At 42.0% G+C, this 23,242-nt stretch overlaps 1 protein-coding gene across 1 annotated transcript in view; it reads left to right on the forward strand.

The window, feature by feature from the left end:
• Positions 1–23,242, forward strand: part of CFAP61 (cilia and flagella associated protein 61) — a gene marked incomplete at both ends in the record, with an annotated part of 251,678 nt that overhangs the window by 85,632 nt on the left and 142,804 nt on the right. The window contains one exon of the mRNA XM_082857551.1: positions 21,413–21,539. Within this exon, the coding sequence (XP_082713677.1) occupies positions 21,413–21,539 (127 nt within the window). The remainder of the gene's footprint in view (positions 1–21,412; positions 21,540–23,242) is intronic.

Raw genomic sequence — 23,242 nt, forward strand, 5'->3', positions numbered from 1 at the left:
CACTCTCTGGGTCTGGACAAATGTGCAATGACGTAGCCACCACCATACTATCATACGGAGTAGTTTCTAAAAATGCCCTCTGCTCCCCCTATCCATCCCTCTCTCCTTCCCCACAGCCTCTGGCAACCACTGGTCTTTCTCCTGTCCCCATAGTTTTGCCTTTTCTAGAATGTCATAGTTGGAATCCTACAGTACGTGGCCTTTACAGATTGGCCTCTTTCAGTTAGTAATGAGTATTTTAATGTTCCTCCATGTCTCTTCGTGGCTTGATAGCTTATTTCTTTTTAGCCCTGAATAATATTCCATTGTCTGGATGGACCACATTTTATTTATCCAGTCACCTACTGAAGGACAGCTTGGTTGCTTCCAAGTTTTGGCAGTTACGAATTTCAGCAATTATGAATCTATGTGCAGGTTTTTGTATGGGCGTAAGTTTTCAGCTCATTTGGGTGTATACCAAAGAGCACAACTTTAGATTGTATGGTAAGAATATTGAGTTTTGTAAGAAACTGTCTCACTGTCTTCCAAAGTCCTCCACCATTTTGCATTCCCGCCAGCAACGAAGGAGAGTTCCTGTTTCCTCACATCCTCGCCAGCATTTGTCAGTGTTTAGAATTTTCGCCATTCTCATAGGTGGGTAGTGGTAGCTTGTTTTAATTCGCATTTCCATACTGACTTATGGTGTTGAGCATCTTTTCATTTGCTATTTGCCATGTGTATGTCTACTTTGGAGAGGTGTCTGTGCATATCTTCTGACCTTTTTTAAGATTGGGTTGTTCATTTATGTTTGATTTTTAAAAAATTATGAGCATGCATTACTTCCATAATAGAAAGTGTAGTTAATTTTTAATTACTGAGATTTTAAATTTTACTATGACTCAGGTGAAACTTTCATTAGAATGTTCTTTATGCTCTCTGCATTCTTACATAGAGTGTATTGGTGGCATTTTCTTACGACTTGGGCTTCTCTTTATGAATAAATACACGCTGATGAGAGCAACCAGATGACGGGATCAGGGTCGGGCCATGGGTCTGCCTGAGGTAGTGGTCTTGTTCTTAGTGGCTTAATTACTTAATTCACAGTCATATTCTTTTCTTGTACACTCTCTCTCTTATTTACTATGTACGTGTACTGCTTTCATTAACAATTAAGTTTAAGCTTTTAAAACGATGAGACTTTCAACACTGGTCTGGAAATTAGTCCTGGTTGCAGTATGGCCCTAGTCTTTCTTTGCAACCATTTGCAGTGTCAGCTTCGTTTTGGCTTTGTTTTAATCACTTACGTATAAAGTTGGAGCAAATCATGTACACCTGGGTTCTTTTCTGAAAAAGTAAAGACTTACAAACCGAAGTAGTTTCTGTGCCTTTAGAAGATCATGACCTTTGTCACCATTCCCATCTGAACCCTCATTGGGAGCTTTCCTTTGTTGCTGTGAGTTTTGTCGCCAGCCCAGTGACAACTGCACACACGGTTCTCAGCGTGTCCAGCCTTTGCACTTTTACTCTTGTTCCTGTCTCTCTTGTGGCCATGGCAGCAGGTCACTGTTCTCTAGAGCAAGCTTAGATTTTTAATTCTTTAAGTTCTAAACACAAAGAGCTTTACAAATGTTAGGAATGGTAGTTTTGAGTGTAGGATCATTCAGCTCATAAAGGGAACACGACATCAGAACCGGCTTCTTCCCTATGCTCTTTTTTTTGTTCGTTTTTTGAAAATCTATAAAAATTATTATTTTTAACATCTTTATTGGAGTATAATTGCTTTACAATAGTGTGCTAGTTTCTGCTTTATAACAAAGTGAATCAGTTATACATATACATATATCCCCATATCTCTTCCCTCTTGCGTCTCCCTCCCTCCCACCCTCCCTATCCCATCCCTCTAGGTGGTCACAAAGCACCGAGCTGATCTCCCTGTGCTATGCGGCTGCTTCCCACTAGCTATCTATTTTACATTTGGTAGTGTATATATGTCCATGCCACTCTCTCACTTTGTCCCTGCTTACCCTTCCCCCTCCCGATATCCTCAAGTCCATAAGTCCATTCTCTAGCGGGTCTGCGTCTTTATTCCCGTCTTACCCCTAGGTTCTTCATGACATTTTTTTTTTTCTAGATTCCATATATATGTGTTAGCATACGGTATTTGTTTTTCTCTTTCTGACTTACTTCACTCTGTAAGACAGACTCTAGGTCCATCCACCTCACTACAAATAACTCAATTTCGTTTCCTATTATGGCTGAGTAATACTCCATTGTATATATGTACCACATCTTCTTTATCCGTTCATCTGTTGCTGGACACTTAGGTTGCTTCCATGTCCTGGCTATTGTAAATAGAGATGCAATGAACATTGTGGTACATGACTCTTTTTGAATTATGATTTTCTCAGGGTATGTGCCCAGTAGTGGGATTGCTGGGTCGTATGGTAGTTCTATTTTTAGATTTTAAGGAACCTCCATACTGTTGTCCATAGTGGCTGTATCAATTTACATTCCCACCAACAGTGCAAGAGGGTTCCCTTTTCTCCACACCCTGTCCAGCATTTATTGTTTGTAGATGTTTTGATGATGGCCATTCTGACCAGTGTGAGATGATATCTCAATGTAGTTTTTATTTGCATTTCTCTAACGATTAATGATGCTAAGAATTCTTTCATGTGTTTGTTGGCAATCTGTACATCTTCTTTGGAGAAATGTCTATTTAGGTCTTCTGCCCATTTTTGGATTGGGTTGTTTGTTTTTTTGATGTGGAGCTGCATGGAGCTGCTTGTAAATTTTGGAGATTAATCCTTTGTCAGTTGCTTCATTTGCAAATATTTTCTCCCATTCTGAGGGTTGTCTTTTCATCTTGTTTATGGTTTCCTTTGCTGTGCAAAAGCTTTTAAGTTTCATTAGGTCCCATCTGTTTTTGTTTGTATTTACGTTTCTCTAGGAGGTGGGTCAAAAAGGATCTTGCTGTGATTTATGTCATAGAGTGTTCTGCCTATGTTTTCCTCTAAGCGTTTGATAGTGTCTGGCCTTACATTTATATCTTTAATCCATTTTGAGTTTATTTTTGTGTATGGTGTTAGGAAATGTTCTAATTTCATTCTTTTACATGTAGCTGTCTAGTTTCCCAGCACCACTTATTGAAGAGACTGTCTTTTCTCCATTGTATATTCTTGTCTCCTTTATCAAAGATAAGGTGACCATATGTGTGCGGGTTTATCTCTGGGCTTTCTATCTTGTTCCATTGATCTATATTTCTGTTTTTGTGCCAGTACCATACTGTCTTGATTATTGTAGCTTTGTAGTATAGTCTGAAGTCAGGGAGCCTGATTCCTCCAGCTTGGTATTTCCTCCTCAAGATTGCTTTGGCTGTTTGGGGTCTTTTGTATTTCCATACAATTGTGAAATTTTTTGTTCTAGTTCTGTGAAAAATGCCAGTGGTAGTTTGATAGGGATTGCATTGCATCTGTAGATTGCTTTGGGTAGTACAGTCATTTTCACAATGTTGATTCTTCCAATCCAAAAACATGGTATATCTCTCCATCTATTTGTATCATCTTTAATTTCTTTCATGAGTGTCTTATAGTTTTCTGCATACAGGTCTTTTGTCTCCTTAGGTAGGTTTATTCCTAGGTGTTTTATTCTTGTTGTTGCAATCATAAATGGGAGTGTTTCCTTAATTGCTCTTTCAGATTTTTCATCATTAGTGAATGCAAGAGATTTCTGTGCATTAATTTTGTATCCTGCTACTTTACCAAATTCATTGATTAGCTCTAGTAGTTTTCTGGCATCTTTAGGATTCTCTAAGTATAGTATCATGTCATCTGCAAACAGTGACAGCTTTACTTCTTCTTTTCTGATTTGGATTCCTTTTATTTCTTTTTCTTCTCTGATTGCTGTAGCTAAAACTTTCAAAACTATGTTGAATAATAGTGGTGAGGGTGGGCAACCTTGTCTTGTTCCAGATCTTAGTGGAAATGGTTTCACTTTTTCACCATTGAGGACGATGTTGGCTTTGGGTTTGTCATATATGGCCTTTATTATGTTGAGGCAAATTCCCTCTATGCCTACTTTCTGGAGGGTTTTTATCATAAATGGTGTTGAATTTTGTTGAAAGCTTTCTCTGCATCTATTGAGATGATCATACGGTTTTTCTCCTTCAATTTGTTAATATGGTGTATCACATTGATTGATTTGCGTATATTGAAGAATCCTTGCATATCCTGGGATAAACCCCACTTGATCATGGTGTATGATCCTTTTAATGTGCTGTTAGATTCTGTTTGCTAGTATTTTGTTGAGGATTTTTGCATCCTTGTTCATCAGTGATATTGGCCTGTAGTTTTCTTTCTTTGTGACATCTTTATCTGGTTTTGGTATCAGGGTGATGGTGGCCTCGTAGAATGAGTTTGGGAGTGTTCCTCCCTCTGCTATATTTTGGAAGAGTTTGAGAAGGATAGGTGTTAGCTCTTCTCTAAATGTTTGATAGAATTCTCCTGTGAAGCCATCTGGTCCTGGGCTTTTGTTTGTTGGAAGATTTTTAATCCCAGTTTCAATTTCAGTGCTTGTGACTGGTCTGTTCATATTTTCTATTTCTTCCTGGTTCAGTCTTGGAAGGTTGTGCTTTTCTAAGAATTTGTCCATTTCTTCCAGGTTGTCCATTTTATTGGCATATAGCTGCTTGTAGTAATCTCTCATAATCCTTCGTATTTCTGCAGTGTCAGTTGTTACTTCTCCTTTTTCATTACTAATTCTATTGATTTGAGTCTTCTCCCTTTTTTTTTTCTTGTTGAGTCTGGCTAATGGTTTATCAATTTTTGTTTATCTTCTCAGAAAACCAGCTTTTAGTTTTATTGATCTTTGCTATCGTTTCCTTCATTTCTTTTTCATTTATTTCTGATCTGATCTTTATGATTTCTTTCCTTCTGCTAACTTTGGGGTATTTTTGCTCTTCTTTCTCTATTGCTTTAGGTGTAAGGTTAGGTTGTTTATTTGAGATGTTTCTTGTTTCTTAAGGTAGGATTGTAGTACTATAAACTTCCCTCTTAGTACTGCTTTTGCTGCATCCCATAGGTTTTGGGTCGTCGTGTTTTCATTGTCATTTGTTTCTAGGTATTTTTAAATTTCCTCTTTGCTTTCTTCAGTGATCTCTTGGTTATTAAGTAGTGTATTGTTTAGCCTCCATGTGTTTGTATTTCTTACAGATATTTTCCTGTAATTGATATCTAGTCTCATAGCATTGTGGTTGGAAAAGATATTTGATATGATTTCAATTTTCCTAAATTTACCAAGGCTTGATTTGTGACCCAAGATATGATCTATCTTGGAGAATGTTCCATGAGCACTTGAGAAGAATGTGTATTCTGTTGTTTTTGAATGGAATGTCCTATAAATATCAGTTAAGTCCATCTTATTTAATGTATCATTTAAAGCTTGTGTTTCCTTATTTATTTTCATTTTGGATGATCTGTCCATTGGTGAAAGTGTGGTGTTAAAGTCCCCTTCTATGATTGTGTTACTGTCGATTTCCCCTTTTATGGCTGTTAGTATTTGCCTTATGTATTGAGGTGCTCCTATGTTGGGTGCATAAATATTTACAATTGTTATATCTTCTTCTTGGATTGATCCCTTGATCATCATGTAGTGTCCTTCTTTGTCTCTTGTAATAGTCTTTGTTTTAAAGTCTATTTTGTCTGATATGAGTATTGCTACTCCAGCTTTCTTTTGATTTCCATTTGCATGGAATATCTTTTTCCATCCCCTCACTTTCAGTCTGTATGTGTCCCTAGGTCTGAGGTGGGTCTCTTTTAGACAGCATATATACGGGTCTTGTTTTTGTATCCATTCAGCCAGTCTATGTCTGTTGGTTGGAGCATTTAATCCATTTACATTTAAGGTAATTATCAATATGTATGTTCCTATTACCATTTTCTTAATTGTTCTGGGTTTGTTATTGTAGGTCTTTTCCTTCTCTTGTGTTTCCTGCCTAGAGAAGTTCCTTTAGCATTTTTTGTAAAGCTGGTTTGGTGGTGCTGAACTCTCTCAGCTTGTGCTTGTCTGTAAAGGTTTTAATTTCTCCATCAAATCTGAATGAGATCCTTGCTGGGTAGCGTAATCTTGGTCATAGGTTTTTCTCCTTCGTCTCTCTAAATATGTCCTGCCACTCCCTTCTGGCTTGCAGAGTTTCTGCTGAAAGATCAGCTGTTAACTTTATGGGGATTCCCTTGTATGTTATTTGTTGTTTTTCCCTTGCTGCTTTTAATATTTTTTCTTTGTATTTAATTTTTGATAGTTTGATTAATATGTGTCCTGGCATGTTTCTCCTTGGATTTATCTTGTATGGGACTTTCTGTGCTTCCTGTACTTGATTAACTATTTCCTTTCCCATATTAGGGAAGTTTTCAACTATAATCTCTTCAAATATTTTCTCAGTCCCTTTCTTTTCCTCTTCTTCTTCTGGAACCCCTATAATTCAAATGTTGGTGTGTTTAATGTTGTCCCAGAGGTCTCTTAGACTGTCCTCAGTTCTTTTCATTCTTTTTTCTTTATTCTGCTCTGCAGTAGTTATTTCCACTATTTTATCTTCCAGGTCACTTATCCGTTCTTCTGCCTCAGTTATTCTGCTATTGATTACTTCTAGAGAATTTTTAATTTCATTTATTGTGTTGTTCATCACTGTTCGTTTGCTCTTTAGTTCTTCTAGGTCCTTGTTAAACGTTTCTTGTGTTTTCTCCATTCTATTTCCAAGATTTTGGATTATCTTTATTATCATTATTCTGAATTCTTTTTTCAGGTAGACTGCCTATTTCCTCTTCATTTCTTAGGTCTGGTGGGTTTTTACCTTGCTCCTTCATCTGCTGTGTGTTTCTCTGTCTTCTCATTTTGCTTAACCTACTGTGTTTGGGGTCTCCTTTCCGCAGGCTGCAGGTTCGTAGTTCCTGTTGTTTTTGATGCCTGTCCCCAGTGGCTAAGGTTAGTTCAGTGTGTTGTGTAGGCTTCCTGGTGGAGGGGACTAGTGCCTGTGTTCTGGTGGATGAAGCTGGATCTTGTCTTTCTGGTGGGCAGGTCCACATCTGGTCATGTGTTTTGGGGTGTCTGTGGCCTTATTGTGATTTTAGGCAGCCTCTCTGCTAATGGATGGGGTTGTGTTCCTGTCTTGCTAGTTGTTTGGCATAGGGTGTCCAGCACTGTAGCTTTCTGGTCGTTGAGTGAAGCTGGTTGTTGGTGTTGTGATGGAGATCTCTGGGAGATTTTCGCCGTTTGTTATTACGTGGAGCTGGGAGATCTCTTGTGGACCAGTGTCCTGAACTTGGCTCTCCCACCTCACAGGCACAGCCCTGACGCCTGGCTGGAGCACCAAAAGCCTGTCATCCACACGGCTCAAAATAAAAGGGAGAAAAGAAAGAAAGAAAGAAAGAAGAAGATAAAATAAAATAAAGTAAAATAAAATAAAGTTACTGAAATAAAAAATAATTATTAAAAAAATTTTTTTAAGTAATAAAAAATTTAAAAAAAGAAAGAAAGAAGAGAGCAACAAAACCAAAAAAATCCACCAATGATAACAGGTGTTAAAAACTACACTAGGAAAAAAACAAAAACAAAAAAAACGGACAGACAGAACCCTAGGACAAATGCTAAAAGCAAAGCTATACAAACAAAATCACACACAGAGCATACACATACACGGTCACAAAAAGAGAAAAAGGTAAAAAAAATATATATATATCGTTGCTCCCAAATTCCACCACCTCAATTTGGGATGATTTGTTGTCTATTCAGGTATTCCACAGATGCAGGTACATCAAGTTGATTGTGGAGATTTAATCCGCTGCTTCTGAGGCTGCTGGGAGAGATTTCCCTTTCTCTTCTTTGTTCGCACAGCTCCTGGGGTTCAGCTTGGATTTGGACTCACCTCTGCGTGTAGGTCGCCTGAGGCCGTCTCTTCTTCGCTCAGACAGGACGGGGTTAAAGGAGCAGCTGCTTCGGGGGCTCTGGCTCACTCAGGCCGCGGGGAGGGAGGGGGGCGGATGCGGGGCGAGCCTGCGGCGGCAGAGGCCTACGTGATGTTGCATCAACCTGAGGCGTGCCGTGCGTTCTCCCAGGGAAGTTGTCCTTTAAGCAGCGCTCTTAATCCCCTCTCCTCGCGCACCAGGAAACAAAGAGGCAAGGAAAAGTCTCTTGCCTCTTCGGTAGCTCTAGACTTTTTCCCGGACCCCCTCCCAGCTAGTCGTGGTGCACTCGCCCCCTTCAGGCTGTGTTCATGCCGCCAACCCTAGTCCTCTCCCTGCGCTCCGACCGAAGCCCAAGCCTCCACTCCCAGCCCCGCCCGCCCCGGCGGGTGAGCCGGGCTGGTGAGTGTTGGTCGGCCCTGATCCTCTGTGCGGGAATCTCCCCGCTTTGCCCTCCGCACCCGTTGCTGTGCACTCCTCCGTGGCTGCGAAGCTCCCCCCTCCGCCCCCCCGCAGTCTCCGCCCGCGAAGGGGCTTCCTAGTGTGTGGAAACCTTTCCTCCTTCATGGCTCCCTCCCACTGATGCAGGTCCCGTCCCGATTCTTTTGTCTCTGTTTTTTCTTTTTTCTTTTGCCCTACCCAGGTGCGTGGGGAGTTTCTTGCCTTTTGGGAAGTCTGAGGTCTTCTCCCAGCGTCCAGTAGGTGTTCTGTAGGAGTTGTTCCACGTGTAGATGTATTTCTGGTGTATTTGTGGGGAGGAAAGCGATCTCCACGTCTTACTCTTCCACCATCTTGAAGCTCTGCCAATCAATGTGATTTTTAGTAGACAGTACAGGTGTCTTAATGACTAAGAAAAAAAGGAGCTATGGAGGTCAGAAATCCAGAACACTAAACACTGGGGCTATAGGTGCTGCTGCAGTGGGCTGGCTGGGGCTCACCTTCCCTCCGCTGCCTCCGCCAAGGCCGGGATGCAGCTGGTGGTGGCGGCGCTAGTGGGCGGCTGGACTGCCGTCTACCTGACAGACTTGGTGCTGAAAGTGACAACCTTGGGTCTAAGGCGCAAGCCACGGTACCCAGGGTCGGGGCGCAAGGCCCGAGGCCTTTTCTCTTCCCCAGCCTGCACTGGAGGCAGGTGGCCGGTTCCCACGTGCGGCCTTCCGTGGAGTAAATTAAGCAGAGCCGGTCGCAGTTGGGTTATGGTGGGTCCCACCCGGGAGGCAGGTGCCGCTAGCGGGCTCGGAAGTCCGCGCGCTGCCAACCCCCACTCTGCACCCGGGAGGAAAATCAAATGTCCGCCTGGAAAGGCATTGTTTTCCTTCGTTGTCTGCCTTCACTGTCAGCCTTCCTTGTCTTTAAGGCTGCAACCCTCCAGAGACTCTGGTATCGGAAAGAATCTAAATCAAGTTCCTGTTGAGCTCTTAAGGCCCTTCTATATTGTATAAATAGACCCCTGGGCTAGATTTTATAAGAATATTTGAACAATGGCAGTCTTGTGGATTTTTATCTAATACAAAGTAATGCTTTAATTTCTCTTATCTTTTTCTAATTCTTTTTTTAAAATTGAAGTATAGGTGACTTACAATATTACATTAGTATCAGGTATACAACATAGTGATTCAATATTTTTATAGATTATACTCCATAAAAGTTATAAAATCTTGGCTATGTACCCTGTGCTGTACATCGCATCTAATTCTTGTCTTTTCATAAACATGCTTCTCACAGCATGAGTTCTTCTAAAACCATCTTTTGAAAATTTAAAACTTAGAATATCAGTGGAAATGTTTTCAGTTGGAAATAAAAGAAACCCCAACTCAGAATGGCTTCAGCCATAGGGCAGTCATTGGCCTCCATAGCTGGGAGGTCTGGAGATGGGCAGGGCTTTGGGATTTGAACCTTCGGGGTCCTGGCTTCTTTCCGTGTCCACTCTGCTTCCCCCGTGTCCCCCAGCGTGAAGTTGGCATCCCTCATGTCGGCCTGATGGCTGACACCTGTGATCACCACAGGGGGGAGCTGGCAGCAGGTGGGCTTTCTTTCCCAGAGGCCCCAGGCCCACGCCCCCCTCATTCACCCTGTTCGTGACGTTGAGTGTGCAGGGTGTGCCCGCCCCCATCCTAGGTGCTGGGGAAGCAAAAGTGACCCAAACCGACAAAAACCCTCGCCCTTATGGTGCCTGCACTCCAGGTGGAAGAGAAAGACATAAAGAAAGAAGAGCGAGAAGATACAGTGTGTGTAAGCGTGAGGGTGACCGCGAAGAGGGATGAGAGATGCAGGTGCGCGGCGGGGTGGGGGGGAAGGAGGCAGGGGAACAGCCAGGTGGGCACGGCCCTCCACACCCACGCTTTTCCTGCCGTGGCTTTAAAATACATCATGTTCTTCTGTTGTTTTTGTTTCACTTCTCTTGACATTTGGGATGGATCGTTCATGCCCTTAAGTTTGCTTACTCTAAATTTCATGACCTCGTGTCCTGGTCTCCCACCCGATCGCATTCCTCTTCCCTTGGGAAGTTATATTTGTGTCTGTCACCTGCCCTTTGGCCATGCTGCTGAGCACGGGGACGAACCACTAACTCAGTCGCTAGCAATGCCACCTCTCTCGTCAACAGATTCCACGCTAGGGCCCCTCTCGTTTCCTTTATGGCTGCTGGTCTTTGAGAGGACGGTTCTCAATATTTATGTTAGCTTTCATTTGGAATGTGCATAAACTAAATGCTTTTTAACACGGTACTTCACTGAGTGATCTCTGGGATGTTTCCGCATGTAACCTGAGGCTGGAGCGTGGTACAAGAACCTCTTTGCTTTTCCTTCTGCTGCCCGTCCTTCATCATCACCCTGGCTCTCCTCCTTCTTTATTCATGAGCAGAGGACACATTTGGGTGAACCAGCCACTTATTCCATCTTCCTGCCCTTCCAAACCATGTTTTTCTGAAATTTGCCGTTTTTAATTTAGGGGACTATGTTTAGAACTTACTCATCCAACTGATATTTACTGTGCCAGAAATGATTTTCTGTGAATAAATATTGACAGCTAAGTTGAGTCATACCACCAATTGTCAACTTTGCTCAGCAAATAAAAATGCCCTTAGGTAGTTGGCTTTTAAATGTTTCCTTCCCTCAGTATTTTTGTTTTATGTGTTTTTCCGTGGGTGACTCACTCATGCCTGGTTGTCACCTTTTTCTAGGACGTCACCGTTATACCTATTTTGGGCTCATGTTGTCACGGAGGGTGTTTTAGGGATATCAGTCTTTCTGGTGCTTTTAATCAGCTTCCTTGAAGAGAAGGCAAGAGAAACTTTTATTTTGTGGTTATTGTTTTGTTTTGTTGTTCGGATTAAACTGAAATGCTGATGGCTGTCGAATTATTTTATGTTTCTGTTACATAGATCACTCCTTTGGAATTCAGAAAGACTCAAATTACTTTTTATTCTTTCCATCATTTAGTTTTAATTTACTGGCATCAAAAAATTGCCCTATATTCTGCAAGGCCGAGGGACGATACACACATAGACTGCTAGGTGTCTAAAATCATGCGTTCGTTCAACTTAGGGTCGAAAAATCAACTGTTAAATCTTTTCCCTTCTATTTTTATGTATGATTTTCTGTTTTGTTATGCATGTAGTCTGATTAAATGCTATAAATTCTGACCTTTGAGGCCAGAGTCTGCCAAAAGCAGGAGAAGAAAAACTCCTGGGAATCAAAACTTTCCAGACCCAAGAAGGGACCAGTGGGCAAGGGCGACATCATTTCTTCCTGGAGAGGCTAGATTTCCCCAGGCATCCAAGCACATCAGAGGGAGGACGTGTGAGAGAGTAGTGCCGTGGGGAGGTGAAGGACCACAGGGAAGGGTCAGGAAACATGGGAGCCCCACGCAGGACCCCTCAGGAGACCTTGCTTTTTCTGTGGCTGGAGGAAGCCCTGTGGATGGATGAGGACAGCCACAGCAAAGTGCCTCTCTGATTCAAGGTGGCTTTAGAACCACATGTGAGCCCTTGAGGAAAGAATGGCTAAACCATCCTGGCGACTGAGCACGTGTTCACTTCCAGGAAGGTCGTGCAAGGCGACCTGTATAACAGGTGGGAGCTGGGGGCGTGGTTTCCTTCCTGGTTCCGCACCTGGTGTTGGGACAGGGAAAGGGGCTCAGTATAGAGGTTATAATGAAAGAATGAATATCAGAAACTCCTCATTCCAAACTTGTGGAGAGATGAAAGTGGGACCACGTTTAGGTATATCTGGTGGGCCCGCCATCTGTTTCAGTCCCGCCAGGCCCCAATTCTGATATGTAAACATCAAAATGAACTTTGTCTCTTTGGATATTTATTTAGCACATTAAAAGTTCATTCCACAGAAGGTCTTGACATCGTTTTGTAAACCCTCAATTGACTATTCTTAATCTTTATGATTTATATGAAAATATGGCAAGAAATAAAGATAGCTGCTCGATAATTTGACAATAAATGCAGTCTCCTTTTGGTGTGTGCATGTGTGTGTGACATCCATGTATATTCAAGAAAATTTCATTTTAATTAAGGATCACACATGTTGAGAATAAAATACTAAGCATCCTTACAGCTTTTTTTTTTAACATCTTTATTGGAGTATAATTGCTTTACAATGTTGAGTTAGTTTGTGCTACAACTTTCTTTTGAAGTCATTTTATTTTTCCAGAGGCCCTCTATGGCTAAAACACAGACTGAGGTCTGCGTAACACCCGTCCATTTCTAACCTCATTCTCATCATTTAAAATTTGAAGGGATTTCAGAATTACTTCTCTGAAGATAGTTCTGGAATCAATAGTAGGTCAGCTCCACGAGGGCAGGCCTTGTGGACTGTCTTGTTCCCAACACCCAGGACATGCTGGGCACGAGCGAATGTTGAGTCAGCGTCTGGCTGACTGAGTCAGAATGACTGACTGAGTCATTCTCAATAAAGCCGCTCGAATCGTTGATTTTTAAGGCATGCATTTTAATTGAGGATCTGTTTCTTATGCATATTAATTTTTCTCTTTTTCTGGGTGCTCCTGTCAATTGCCACATAAAAGCAATTAGGACGCATGCCTATTGCCACAGTTTCCCTTTTGCCGTCTCTAGGTCCTCATCATCTTATTCCTGGTAAAAGCAGAACTAACAGGCTCCCGATGTGTAAGCAGGTCGTATCCACACCAGCCACTTGCCTTAGAGCCCTGGTGAAGAGGTCACTTGTGGAGCAAAACTACATTCTGCTTTTTGAGCTAAGCAGAAAACAATTGAAAAATAGCGTTCAGAGGCAAACACGAAGCAATAGAGAGCAGCCTTTTCCAATAGAACTACGGAGTGAGCCGCAGAGTATGTGATTTTAAGTGTTCTAATAGCCTCAGTAATTTAAAAATCAAAAAGAAGTAGGCAAAACTAATTGTAATATTTATCAGTTAACGCTTTGTAGTCAAAATATTATTGCTTTCAAGTATAATCAGTATAAAAAAGTATCAATGAGATCGTCTGCAATCTCGTTTGGGGCCAAGTCTGCAGAATTCAGTGGGTATCTTGCATGGACAGCACATCTGGATTCAGAGAAGCTACCTTTCAACACTGAGCAGCCACGTGTGGCTTGTGGCCTCCAGACTGGACGGCATGGCCTTAGCGCAGGGCACAGACATGCCGCTGCTGCTCAGTCCTCCCCTGAAAGTCCAGGAGCTTTCATGTAAATTGTGAAATACTCTTCTTTGGCAAATGTAAGTAGCAGAGGTGAGAGCTTCACAATATAACACAAAATGGTTGTGTTCCCTAATCGACAGTAGATTTTCAAGTACAAACTAACGAAATAACGTTTGAGTTTTTGTGATACTTGGCAGTAAAATGGCCCCTTTCCCTTTGAACATGTGAGCACTGCTGTGCACTAGGAAGAGCCCTGGGCTTTCAGAGTGGACCATGATGTGGTCTGAGCTGTGAGCCTGGCTTGGGGAGGGGAGGGTGGAGGGGGACGATGCCCACAACCCAGAGAGCGAAGGCCAGCACAGTGGCTCCCCCAACACTCTTAATAACTCAGTTGAAGCGTTTGTCATGCACAGAAGCCTGGGGGAAATACTCTGGCCGTCTACATGCAAGCTGTATAATTCACTCATTCAACAGATGTTGCTTGAGCACCTACTATGTGCCAGGTGTTCGTCTGGCCAAGGGGAGGCAGCAGTGAGCAAACAGACCCAAATTCTTATCCTCATGAAGTTTTACTTTAGTGAGAGGGGACAAGCAATGAACAAAATAAATAGAAGGTAGGAAGTACTATGGAGAAAAATACGAGATGAGTCAGAGGAGGGGTGCTCAGCCATCCTAGGACTTTGGGAATCATTGCTGAGGCCCTTAACCTTGGTCCATGGGGAGAATTCAGGAGAAAACCGCATCTTTATTTTTATTAAGGCTTAACTAAAATCTAGCATTTCCTTCCATTGTAAAAGTAGGCAACCAACCACAATAGTATCAGTAGCACCTGTAACTTTCTCTTCCATTGAAACAACAGGTATTTTCCTATCCTGTCATATCATGGGATTTGCAGATATCTGCAAATGTTGCTTAAGGTCTATGCTCATTTATACAGCAAAAGTATGGAGATTATTAGATCACTGCTGAGTCATGTCGTTTAATGAGGCCATAGAGAGTAATCCTACATATTTTATTTTGTGCATTTAAAAACACTTTTCTGAGAGGGGTCCTTGGCATGAAAGAGCTTAAAAACCCTGCATTTACTGAGATTTGAGTAGAAGAGTGGTATGATCTGACATAGCTTTTTATTTATTTATTTTTTTTGCCTGCGTTGGGTCTTCGTTGCTGCCCTGGGGCTTTCTCTAGTTGCGGCAAGCGGGGGCTACTCTTCATTGCAGTGCATGGGCTTCTCATTGCGGTGGCTTCTCTTGTTGTGGACCACGGGTTCTAGGCACATGGGCTTCTATAGTTGCAGCACGCAGGCTCAGTAGTTGTGGCATGCAGGCCCTAGAGCTCACAAGCTTCAGTAGTTGCAGCTCGCGGGCTCTGGGGTGTGTGGCCTTCAGTAGTTGTGGTGCACGGGCTCAGTAGTTGTGGCTCGCAGGCTCTAGAGCACAGGCTCAGTAGTTGTGGCGCACGGGCTTAGCTGCTCCACGACATGTGGGATCTTCCCAGACCAGGGATCGAACCCGTGTCCCCTGCCTTGGCAGGCGGGTTCTTAACCACTGCACCACCAGGGAAGTACCGACTTAGCATTTTGTAAGCGTCACTCTACCTGCTTTGTTGAGGATGAGTGTTGGGCGGCAGAGGTGGGAGTGAGGAAGAGCCATCAAGGTGCTGCTGCAACAGCCCAGGCAAGAGGTACTGGTGGCTGCGCCAGCGTCCGAGGTCATGAGAAGTGGTTGGGTTCTGGGCGCATTTTCAGGGTGAGCCAGCTGACGTGCTGCCAGGAAGTGAGGCGTGCAAGAAAGAGAGCCAAGACTAAGCCAAGGGTTTGGGCCTGAACCACAGGAAGGATGGAGCAGCCATTGACTAAGCTGCCAGAGGCTCCGGGATGGTAAGAGCCAGATGACGGGTAGAGGGCCAGGTGTTTTCATTTGGGAGAAGCAAGATCCTTTAGATTAACTTTATCCAGATCTTCAACAGTATTTTAAATCTTTTGCCCGATACCAATTTGTGAGCAAAGTGTCCCCAACTCTAGCAATATGATGGTGGAATTCGTCTTATTCTTGTCGTAGTTATGTCAGTTTTTTACTTCAGTATTCTGAAATTATATTGTTCGATCTCTACAGATTTGATATTGTTATATCTTCCTAGTGAACTTTTACTTTTATAGTTAAAGACCCTCTTTTCCTCATAATGCTTTTTGCCTTGGGGTCTAACTTACCTGGTATTATGTGCTGCCCCAGCTTATTCTTTTGACTCTTCATTGCCATTCCCCTGTCCTTTTCCCTTCATCTTTCTTTGGTATTGTATATATGTGTATTTTGTAACTGCTTTATTGAGGTATAATTCACACTATACAATTCACCCACTCAGAGTGTACAGTTCTGTTGTTTTTAGTACATTCTCAATTCATCACCCCAAAGGATACCCCTTACCCACGCTGCAGTCACCCCTGTCCCCTTGTCCCCCCCAGCCCCCAGCAGCTAATCTACATCCTGTCTCTGTACACTTGCCTATTATGGGCATTTCATATAAATGGAATGAAACTATGTGGCCTTCTTTCACTTTTCAAGGTCCATCCCTGCTGTAGCCTGTGTCAGTACTTCATTCCCTTTTGTGGCTGAATAATATTCCAGTGTATGGATAGACCACATATTGTTTATCCCTTCAGAAGTTGATGAACATTTGGGTTCTTTCCATCTTGGGAACTATTATGGATAATGTTGCTACGAACATTCACGAACAAGGTTTCCTGTGAACATATGGTCTTAATTCCCTTGGGTATTTTCCTAGGACTTTTGTGGTCTTGTTTTTTACATTTATATCTTTAATTCATCTGAACTAGATTTTGGCATAAGGTGGCCATATCAGAATCAAGTTCTTACCTTACACTTAAAAATTGCTCATACTATTTGTATTATTAATGTGATAGTAAATTGATCATCTTTCTATCAGTTAATGATAGATGTAGATTGTTCTTGGCAAATATGCCGCATTGTCCATAGAACGGAAGCATGCATTAAAATGTAAGCACAAATATTCACTACAAGTGAAAGCTAAGTAGGTTAGAGTATTTCATTTTATTAATAGTAGGAGGAGTAGCCCTGCTCTATTTGGTAGTAACACCCCAATGACTGGAGAGCATGCATTATATGAACCCTACATCGTATGCAGGGCCCATTACAAAACAAAAATGTGGGACTCCAGCCTAAGGTGGAGAGGTCATCTCCCCCTCACATAGGCCCACGGCTCTATCCCGTGGCAAACAGGCACCGGCATGCCCTACATACCTGGGCACGGGGTGGGCTAGAGTTCCACACTGAGTTGCCTGACGAACACAGCATGGCACTGCCTGCCCTGGGTGGGGACCCTGGGTGAGGACGGCCACCACCCTGCTCTGATTAGACTCCAGGAGCACACACCTGACCTTGATCCTCCCCATGCCCGTGTCCAGGACCCCAGTGAGGGTGGAGCGGGATGGTTCAACATGGGGCTCCCCGATGCAACCCAGTCGTCACCCCTGGCAGAGGGTGGCAGCAGTCACAGGGCAGGGTCGGGGAGGTGCCAGGGGCAAGGTACAGATGGGGGAGAAGCCATCACAGGTGCTGATGCGAGGTGGGTACCACGTGTGAACCAAGGCTCCAAGCCCCGGACGTGCTCCACTGTCCTACTTGACTTCACGTAAAAACACGAAATCAAAAATAAAATTAGTAAGAATTTTGAGACTCATGAAGCCCGCCTGGGTTCAGTGTAATTTTTTTAACTTCTTAACATACTTTGAAAACTGGGGGAAGAATTTGGCTTTATGTACAATGTAGATATGACATAAAGCATGGTGCTGAACATTTTAAATTAAATAAATTTAAAGTGTGACATTGTGTTGTCTGGTTAATGGGTATCATCAGTGGTTTTTTTTTTTTTTTTTTTTGCGGTACGCGGGCCTCTCACTGCTGCGGCCTCTCCCATTGCGGAGCACAGGCTCTGGACGCACAGGCTCAGCGGCCATGGCTCACGGGCCCAGCCGCTCCGCGGCACGTGGGATCTTCCCGGACCAGGGCACGAACCCGTGTCCCCTCCATCAGGAGGCGGACTCTCAACCACTGCGCCACCAGGGAAGCCCATCAGTGGTTTTTTTAACCTTATTCTTTGTACTTTTAAAATTATTTTTAATTTTATTTTTTTAAATTGTAATAAAATTGCTTTACAATGTTGTGTTAGTTTCTCCTGTACAATGAAATGAATCAGCTATGTGTATACCTATATCCCCTCCCTATTAGACCTCCCTCCCACCCATCTAGGTTGTCACAGAGCACCAAGCTGAGCTCCCTGCACCTTACAGCAGGTTCCCACTAGCTGTCTATTTTACACATGGTAGTGTATTTATGTCAAACCTAATCTCCCAATTTGTCCCCCCCCCCGCTTCCCCACTGTCCACCTGTCTGTTCTCTACGTCTACATCTGTATTCCTGCCCTACAAATAGGTTCATCTGTACCATTTTTCTAGATTCCACGTATATGCGTTAATATACAATATTTGTTGTTCTCTTTCTGGCTTACTTCACTCTGTATGGCCGTCTCTAGGTCTATCCACATCTCTACAAATCACCCAACTTCTTTCCTTTATATGGCTGAGTAATACTCCATTGTATATATGTACCACATCTTCTTTATCCATTCATCTATCATTGGACATTTAGGTTGTTTCATGTCCTGGCTATTGTAAATAGTGCTGCAATGAACACTGGGGTACATGTGTCCTTTTGAATTATGGTTTTCTTAGGGTGTATGTCCAGTAGTGGGATTGCTGGGTCATATGGTAGTTCTATTTTTAGATTTTTAAGGAACCTCCATACTGTTCTCCATAGTGGCTATACCAATTTACATTCCCACCGACAGTGCAAAAAGATTCCCTTTTCTCCACACCCTCTCCAGCATTTATTGTTTGTAGATTTTTTGATGATGGCCATTCTGACTGGTGTGAGGTGATACCTCATTGTAGTTTTGATTTGCATTTCTCTAAAAACTAAGTGATGTTGAGCATCTTTTCATGTGCCTCTTGGCCATCTGTATGTCTTCTTTGGTGAAATGTCTATTTAGGTCTTCCGCCCATTTATTAATTGGGTTTGTTTTTTTGATACTGAGCTCCATGAGCTGTTTGTATATTTTGGAGATTAATCCTTTGTTCATTGCTTCATTTGCAAATATTTTCTCCCATTCTGAGGGTTGTCTTTTCGTCTTGCTTATGGTTTCCTTTGCTGTGCAAAGCTTTTAAGTTTAATTAGGTTCCATTTTTTTATTTTTGTTTTTATTTTCATTACTCTAGGAGGTGGGTCAAAAAAGATCTTGCTGTAATTTATGTCAAAGAGTGTTTTTCCTATGTTTTCCTCTAAGAGTTTTATAGTCTCTGGTCTTACATTTAGGTCTTTAATCCATTTGGAGTTTATTTTTGTGTATGGTGTTAGGTAGCGTTCTAATTTCATTCTTTTACATGTAGCTCGCCAGTTTTCCCAGCACTACTTATTGAAGAGGCTGTCTTTTCTCCATTGTATGTTCTTGCCTCCTTAGTCATAAATTCAGTGACCATATGTGCATGGGTTTATCTCTGGGCTTTCTGTCCCATACCATTGATCTATATTTCTGTTTTTGTGCCAGTACCATACTGTCTTGATTACTGTAGCTTTGTAGTATAGTTTAAAGTTGGGGAGCCTGATTCCTCCAGCTCCGTTTTTCTTTCTCAAGATTGTTTTGGCTATTTGGGGTCTTTTGTGTTTCCATACAAATTGTAAAATTTTTTGTTCTAATTCTGTGAAGAATGCCATTGGTAGTTTAGTAGGGATTGCATTGAATCTGTAGATTGCTATGGGTAGTATAGTCATTTCCACAATATTGATTCTTCCAATCCAAGAATATGGCATATTTCTCCATCTGTTTGTCATCTCAGATTTCTTTCATCAGTTTTTTATAGTTTTCTGAGTACAAGTCTTTTGCCTCCTTAGGTTGGTTATTCCTAGGTATTTTATTCTTTTTCTTTTTTTTTTGCAGTGGTAAATGGGATTGTTTCCTTAATTTCTCTTTCTGATTTTTCATTGTTAGTGTATAGCAATGCAAGAGATTTCTGTGCATTAACTTTGTATCCCACAACCTTACCAAATTTCGTTGATTAGTTCTAATAGTTTTATAATGGCATCTTTAGGATTTTCTATGTGTAGTATCATGTCATCTGCAAACAGTGACAGCTTTACTTCTTCTTTTCCAATTTGTATTCCTTTTATTTCTTTTTCTTCTCTGATTTCCGTGGCTAGGACTTCCAAAACTATGTTGAATAAGAGTGGCAAGAGTAGACAGCCTTGTGCTGTTCCTGATCTTAGTGGAAATGCTTTCAGTTTTCCACCATTGAGTATGATGTTTGCTGTGGGTTTGTCATATATGGCCTTTATTATGTTGAGGTAGATTCCCTCTATGCCCATTTTCTGGAGAGTTTTTATCATAAATGGGTGTTGGATTTTGTCAAAAGCTTTTTCCTTGTCTATTTAGATGATCATATGGTTTTATTCCTTAATTTGATAATATTGTGTATCATGTTGGTTGGTTTGCATATATTGAAGAATCGTTGCGTTCCTGGGATAAATCCCACTTGATCATGGTGTATGATCCTTTTAATGTGTTGTTGGATTCTGTTTGCTAGTATTCTGTTCACGATTTTTGCATCTATATTCATCAGTGATATTGACCTGTAATTTTCATTTTTTGTGATATCTTTGTCTGGTTTTGGTATCAGGGTGATGGTGGCTTTGTAGAACAAATTTGGGAGTGTTCCTCCCTCTGCAATTTTTGGGAAGAATTTGGGAAGGATGGATTTTAGCTCTTCTCTAAATGTTTGATAGAATTATTCTGTGAAGCCATCTGGTCCTGGGCTTTTGTTTGCTGGAAGATTTTTTTGTTTGTTTTTTTGTTTGTTTTTTGTGGTACATGGGCCTCTCACTGTTGTGGCCTCTCCCGTTGTGGAGTACAGGCTCTGGATGCACAGGCTCAGCAGCCATGGCTCACAGGCCCAGCTGCTCCGCGGCATGTGGGATCTTCCTGGACCGGGGCACGAACCTGTGTCCCCTGCGTCGGCAGGCGGACTCTCAACCACTGCGCCACTAGGGAAGCCCTGTTGGAAGAGTTTTAATCACAGTTTCAGTTTCATTAGTTGTGATAGTTCGGCTTCTATTTTCTAATTCTTCCTGGTTCAGTCTTGGAAAATTGTACCTTTCCAAGAATTTGTCCATTTCTTCCAGGTTGTCCATTTTATTGGCATATAATCGTTTGTAGTAGTCTCTTATAATCCTTTGTATTTCTGCGGTGTCAGTTGTGATTTCTCCTTTTTCATTTATAATTTTATTGATTTGAGTCCTCTCCCTTTTTTTCTTGATGAGTATAGCTAAAGGTTTATCAATTTTATCTTCTCAAAGAACAAACTTTTAGTTTTATTGATATTTGCTATTGTTTTCTTCATTTCTATTTCACTTATTTCTGCTCTGATCTTTATGATTTCCTTCCTTCTGCTGACTTTGGGTTTTCTTTGTTCTTCTTTCTCTTTTTTAAATTTTTATTTTTAAATTATTTTAAAATTAAAAAAAATTGAAGTATAGTTGATTTACAATGTTTGCACTTTTTAAAATGTGTGTTTTCCAGGTTTTCTAGAATGAAGAATTACTTTTGTAGTTAATCAGACCCCTATGTTATATAAAAAATATTTTACCAGATATTATTTTATATAAGTGTGATCTGTTACAATTCTGTCTCCATTTGGGTAGAGGACGGAATACATATTTTAGTACGTTAACCTGAAAAAGAAAATGTGTCTCTCCTTACCCAGGACCATTAAAATAAGATTAGCCACTCTCTCGGATACTCCTGGTGTTGAAAATCTTGTCAGCACCCTCATGCTGAGTAAAAGCATATTGGAAGATTTACAGCAGTACAACGAGGCTCGCAGGGACCCTGTAAGTACCTGCTATGACCAGACTGGCTTCTTTCCCTCATGTTTTGGGACCATTATGACTCATGTACGTTCAACCCGGAAGTTTCCTTGGGCCTAGTTGGAGAATCGTGTGGTGGGGAGCGGCAGAGGTGGGGTTGGAAGGTGGGAGGGAGAAGAAAAGAACAAGGAAACTGAGGTTTAAGGAAGTGGGGCTGTTCTTCTCACTAGTTGCCCTATGAGGGCTGATCAGATGCCCTAAATTCTTATCACGGGGCTAGAAAAATTGAACTTGATCTAGACAAATATAACAAAATTAGATCTCAGTGCTTGGAATAGGCAAATCTGACCAAGGTTAGTGGATCCTTGGGGTGCCTGGTGCCCATCCCAGCAGCACCCCATTTTGCCCTTCTGGGTGATGGGTCTGTCCATACCCTTGAGGACGCTGGCTGCATCCTCAAGGATCGGATTGGCTGGGAAGATCCTGTATGACCAATGCTGGGTTCTCTTTCTAGTACAGTAACTGTACTGTACTTTTGCCATTGCAGAGGGCAAGCTAGCAGTGGTCCTTACATCATCGCTGCTTTCTTAAGGACCAGGCCAGTTAACTTCACCAGACATGGAACAATGCATGTAGCTAGGGAAATGCTTAATTACTTCTTGATGAATTATATTAAAAAGTTTAACCAATAAAAAGTTTGATGGCTTTCACAGTTTGAATACGCCACATAACGAGCGCCTGTTTCAGGAAACAGACTGACCCCAGCCCACTGGAAGTCCCTTTCAAGCTCTCATTTAGTCACTCTTCCCCCAGTTAGTACCACCTTGACTTCTAAGATCATAGATGCCTGGCTTTTGAGCTTTATTTAAAGGGATCATACAGTGTGTTTTCTGACATCTAGCCTCTTTTGCTCAGCAGTGATTGTGAGATTCATCCACATTGTGCTGTAAAGTATTGATACTTCATTGCATGAATATACCTCAATGTATTTCTTCATTCCACCTCTGGGGTCATCTGGCGAGTTCCCAGTTATGGGCTCTTTTGGATAAACCTCTCAGTTAATTTTAAACTCATCAAGAGGGAGACAACAAACACCAAACGTGGTGAGATGTTTAATATTTATAAAGGCATAGAATTAAAGTAAAACTTCCCTCCAGCACATGTTTTTTTTTGTTTGTTTTGGTTTGTCTTGGTCTCTTTGTTTCTTTTTTTGTTTGTTCCTTCCCTCCTGGCTCGCTGACACAGGGGTCTCCAAGACACATGCAGGGAGTCTATGAGGTAAAAACTATGCTCAAAATAAGAGTAAGAAATTATTTTCCTTTTCCACTGAATTGATATTCAGCGGAAAGGCAGTGGTGGGCAAAACCTAAGGGACCTCAATGTGGATTGAAGCAGTGTCACCAAACTTCCCAGTGGCCTTCGAGTTTGCTGCGATGCACTCACAGCAACAACAGGAACAGAAAATCCACAACGGGATGTCACTGTGCACCAGGAGAATGGCTAAAACTAAGAAGAGTGACACCACTCAGGTGTGGCGAAGGTGCGGGGAAATTGGATCACTCCTATGCTGCTGGTGGGAATGTGAAATGGTACCCCTGCTCTGGAGAACATTTTGGCTGTTTCTTAAAAAACAAAAAAAAATGCAACAGTTATCTCTGAGCATTTATCGCAGAGAAATGAAGACTTGGTCACAAATGTTCATAGCAGCTGGAATCAGCCCAGATGTC

Source organism: Leucopleurus acutus, assembly GCF_964270905.1.
Source record: "Leucopleurus acutus genome assembly, chromosome: 16".
Lineage (NCBI taxonomy): Eukaryota > Metazoa > Chordata > Mammalia > Artiodactyla > Delphinidae > Leucopleurus > Leucopleurus acutus.